Below are 2,527 nucleotides of genomic sequence, written 5' to 3'. Positions count from 1 at the left end.
GGAGCTGAGGGGGCAAAGAGCCCATTAGGGCAACTCACAGAGAAGGGGCCAACGTCTGAGTGCTTCAGTGACAGCTTCAGCCTGTGCAGGGACAGAGATTCATCAGCCTCACAGCACCCAGTCCCTTTGGGCACCCCAGCCCCACAGCTGGCTCTGCCCTCCAAGGGCTACACTGCACATGTGCACCAAGGCCCAGGCAGCTGACATATAGGCAGGCTGGTGCTCAGAGCCATGGGGATGGCAGTGCCTGGACGTATGGGGGAGGGAAGGGGTTGCTGGTGGCTAGCAGGGCATCCCAGAGCTTCTGCCAGTGCTTTCCCTCTCTGTCCCCCAGTCTGAGACTCCGAGCAAAGACCCTGGTGCATCTTGGGCCCTCAGGGCATCCCCATCCCAGGATCCCCCCCTTGCAAACTGCCTCCAGCACACGGGGAGGGGACCCCCAGAGCTTCCTCGCCCTCCTGCCAGGTCTGTCTGGATCTTCTTTAAGCCCTGTAACCATGGAGCAAATAAGCAGCCCTGGGCAGCCTGGGCTGTCTCTGGCCCAGAAGGCTCATGGGGCAGGGGTTACACTCCCCAACCCTGCCTCTCACCTGCCAAGTGCCAGGGTCCCACCTATCCGGGAAGAGTTCACGGCGACAGTGGCAGAAATGTTGCTCGTCTAAAGACAGGAGAAGCCCCATCAGCTCTCCTGAGACACCAGCTTGTCCTGGAATCCACCAGGGCCTTCCCCAGACCTCCTGCTGAGTCCCAGAGCAGGGCCGGGCAACTCCCAAGGCCCACAGCAGGACAGATCCGCTAAGCTGCTGCTCTCCACAGGACAGATTCACCCTGCTGGTCTAGCAGGTGCTGCAGCTTGGATGCACAGAGCCCCCAAGCCAGCCAGCTCGGGTACCGGGCTCAGCAGAGCTGGGACAACATACAACTGAGCATGGGCTTGTCTACCCTGCTCCTCCCAGCAGAGGCATGCCCTGTACATCAGGAACAGCATGGGGGAATGCCAGCATTAAGCCTCACTCCCCCCAGCTGAGAGCTCAGGGCTCAGCACAGCTCGCAGCCATGCCAAACCCAGGGAAATGTCGAGATATTACCTACAGGAGCACTCAGAGCTCCCCCGGGCCCAGCCCCTGGCATCTGAAGCCCACAGCTGGAATCTGTATCCCAACCCTGGAGCTGGCTGGCCCCTCTGCACAAGCTGTGCCCATACTGACCAAGCTAAGGAGGAAGAGTGGAGCAAGGCTGGAGTTGGACAGGATGGCATAGGCCTGGATGTCCACGACCGGCATCAGCGACAGGCCCCCAGGCGTGATGGTCAGTGATGGAGCCGAGGAGGTCATGACCTGGAGCTTCATGAGCCGGTCAGGGTACAGCTTCTCCAGCTGGAGGCAGAACAGATGGCACAGGTCAGGCTCATGCAGGCAGATGGCTGTGCCAGGGAGCAGAGCCTGGGGCACACTCAGACACTTCCCCCTCCCAGCCTGTGGCCTCTCCTTGACTGAACCCAGGGCCACTGCCCTGCACTGAGCCCGCTGCAGTGGTGGGAATTCCCATCACCTTTGGGACCAGGCTCAGGGTCCCTGCAGCCCAGACAGTATCGCGGCTCTCCTGGGGCAGCAGCCCACTCACCTGGGGGATGAAGGCAGAGAAGGTGGATGTGTTCAGGTGGAACTCAACCCCCTTGGGAACCTGCAGCAGAAGAAACAGGTGAGGCCCAGGCCTCAATTCACGGCACAGCAGTGTCAGGAACAGCACATAGCTGAGCTGGGGCATGTCCAGCCACTGACACCTCCCCCACGGCCACCAGGCTTGTACCAGCCCCCACACATCCTGGCAGCCCAGTGCTGGAGCACCCATCACCACAGCTGCCCCCACATTGCTGCCTGGATGTCTGCTCTGGGCAACAGGATGCAAACTGGTGGAGCTCACCCCCGTGTGATCCAGCCTGGTGTTCTCACCCCCTGCATCTGAGCAGGGAGGTAAAGTGACTGGGCAACTCTGGCAGGCAACAGACTCTCCTGCCTGCCTGCATGGATTAGACTCAAGTGGGACCCTGGACTGTTTCCTCCATGCCTACCCATGCTGGGATTCAGGCCCGCAGAGGCAAGTCTGAAAAGGCCTTGATCAACGGAGATAGCACAGATGGCCCCAAGCCATGACCCAAAGTGGGTGCCCTCAGAGATGCCAGACAGGGTCCACTGTGCCATTAACTTGAAGACAACATCTCTTTCCTCCACTGCCTACATTCAAGCCATTGCAAGATCTTCTCCCCCACCCCACCCCATGTCTGCCAGCAGCTAGGAGGGCACCTGTTACCATGGGCGGACCCCTTTTGGGATTCTGCCTTTTGTCTGCAAGCTCAGCCCTGCCACAGCAAGTCCTGTATCTGGAGTCCAGCTGGGAACAACACATTCCCATGCAGCACCTGCCCTTCTGCTCCTACCTTGGGAGGGGGTTTTGGGCCCACAGCCCTTCCCTGCCAGTCACATGGGCTCTCTTGCCACCCTGTCCTGAGGCTGCAGGGAAGCGCCAC

General features: G+C 60.4%; 1 protein-coding gene across 1 annotated transcript in view; it reads right to left on the bottom strand.

The window, feature by feature from the left end:
* LOC102372449 (bactericidal permeability-increasing protein-like) overlaps nt 1-2,527 on the bottom strand; it is a 12,255-nt gene that overhangs the window by 2,484 nt on the left and 7,244 nt on the right. Inside the window, exons 10-13 of the mRNA XM_006038972.3 lie at nt 1,624-1,683; nt 1,209-1,376; nt 591-658; nt 39-81 (exon numbers count right to left, since the gene is read on the bottom strand). Coding sequence (XP_006039034.2) covers nt 39-81; nt 591-658; nt 1,209-1,376; nt 1,624-1,683 — 339 coding nt within the window. The remainder of the gene's footprint in view (nt 1-38; nt 82-590; nt 659-1,208; nt 1,377-1,623; nt 1,684-2,527) is intronic.

This window comes from Alligator sinensis, unplaced genomic scaffold, assembly GCF_000455745.1.
Source record: "Alligator sinensis unplaced genomic scaffold, ASM45574v1 scaffold2766_1, whole genome shotgun sequence".
Taxonomy (NCBI): Eukaryota; Metazoa; Chordata; order Crocodylia; family Alligatoridae; genus Alligator; species Alligator sinensis.
The sequence above is the reverse complement of the archived record's forward strand: the minus strand, read 5'-3'. Positions and strand labels throughout refer to the sequence as shown.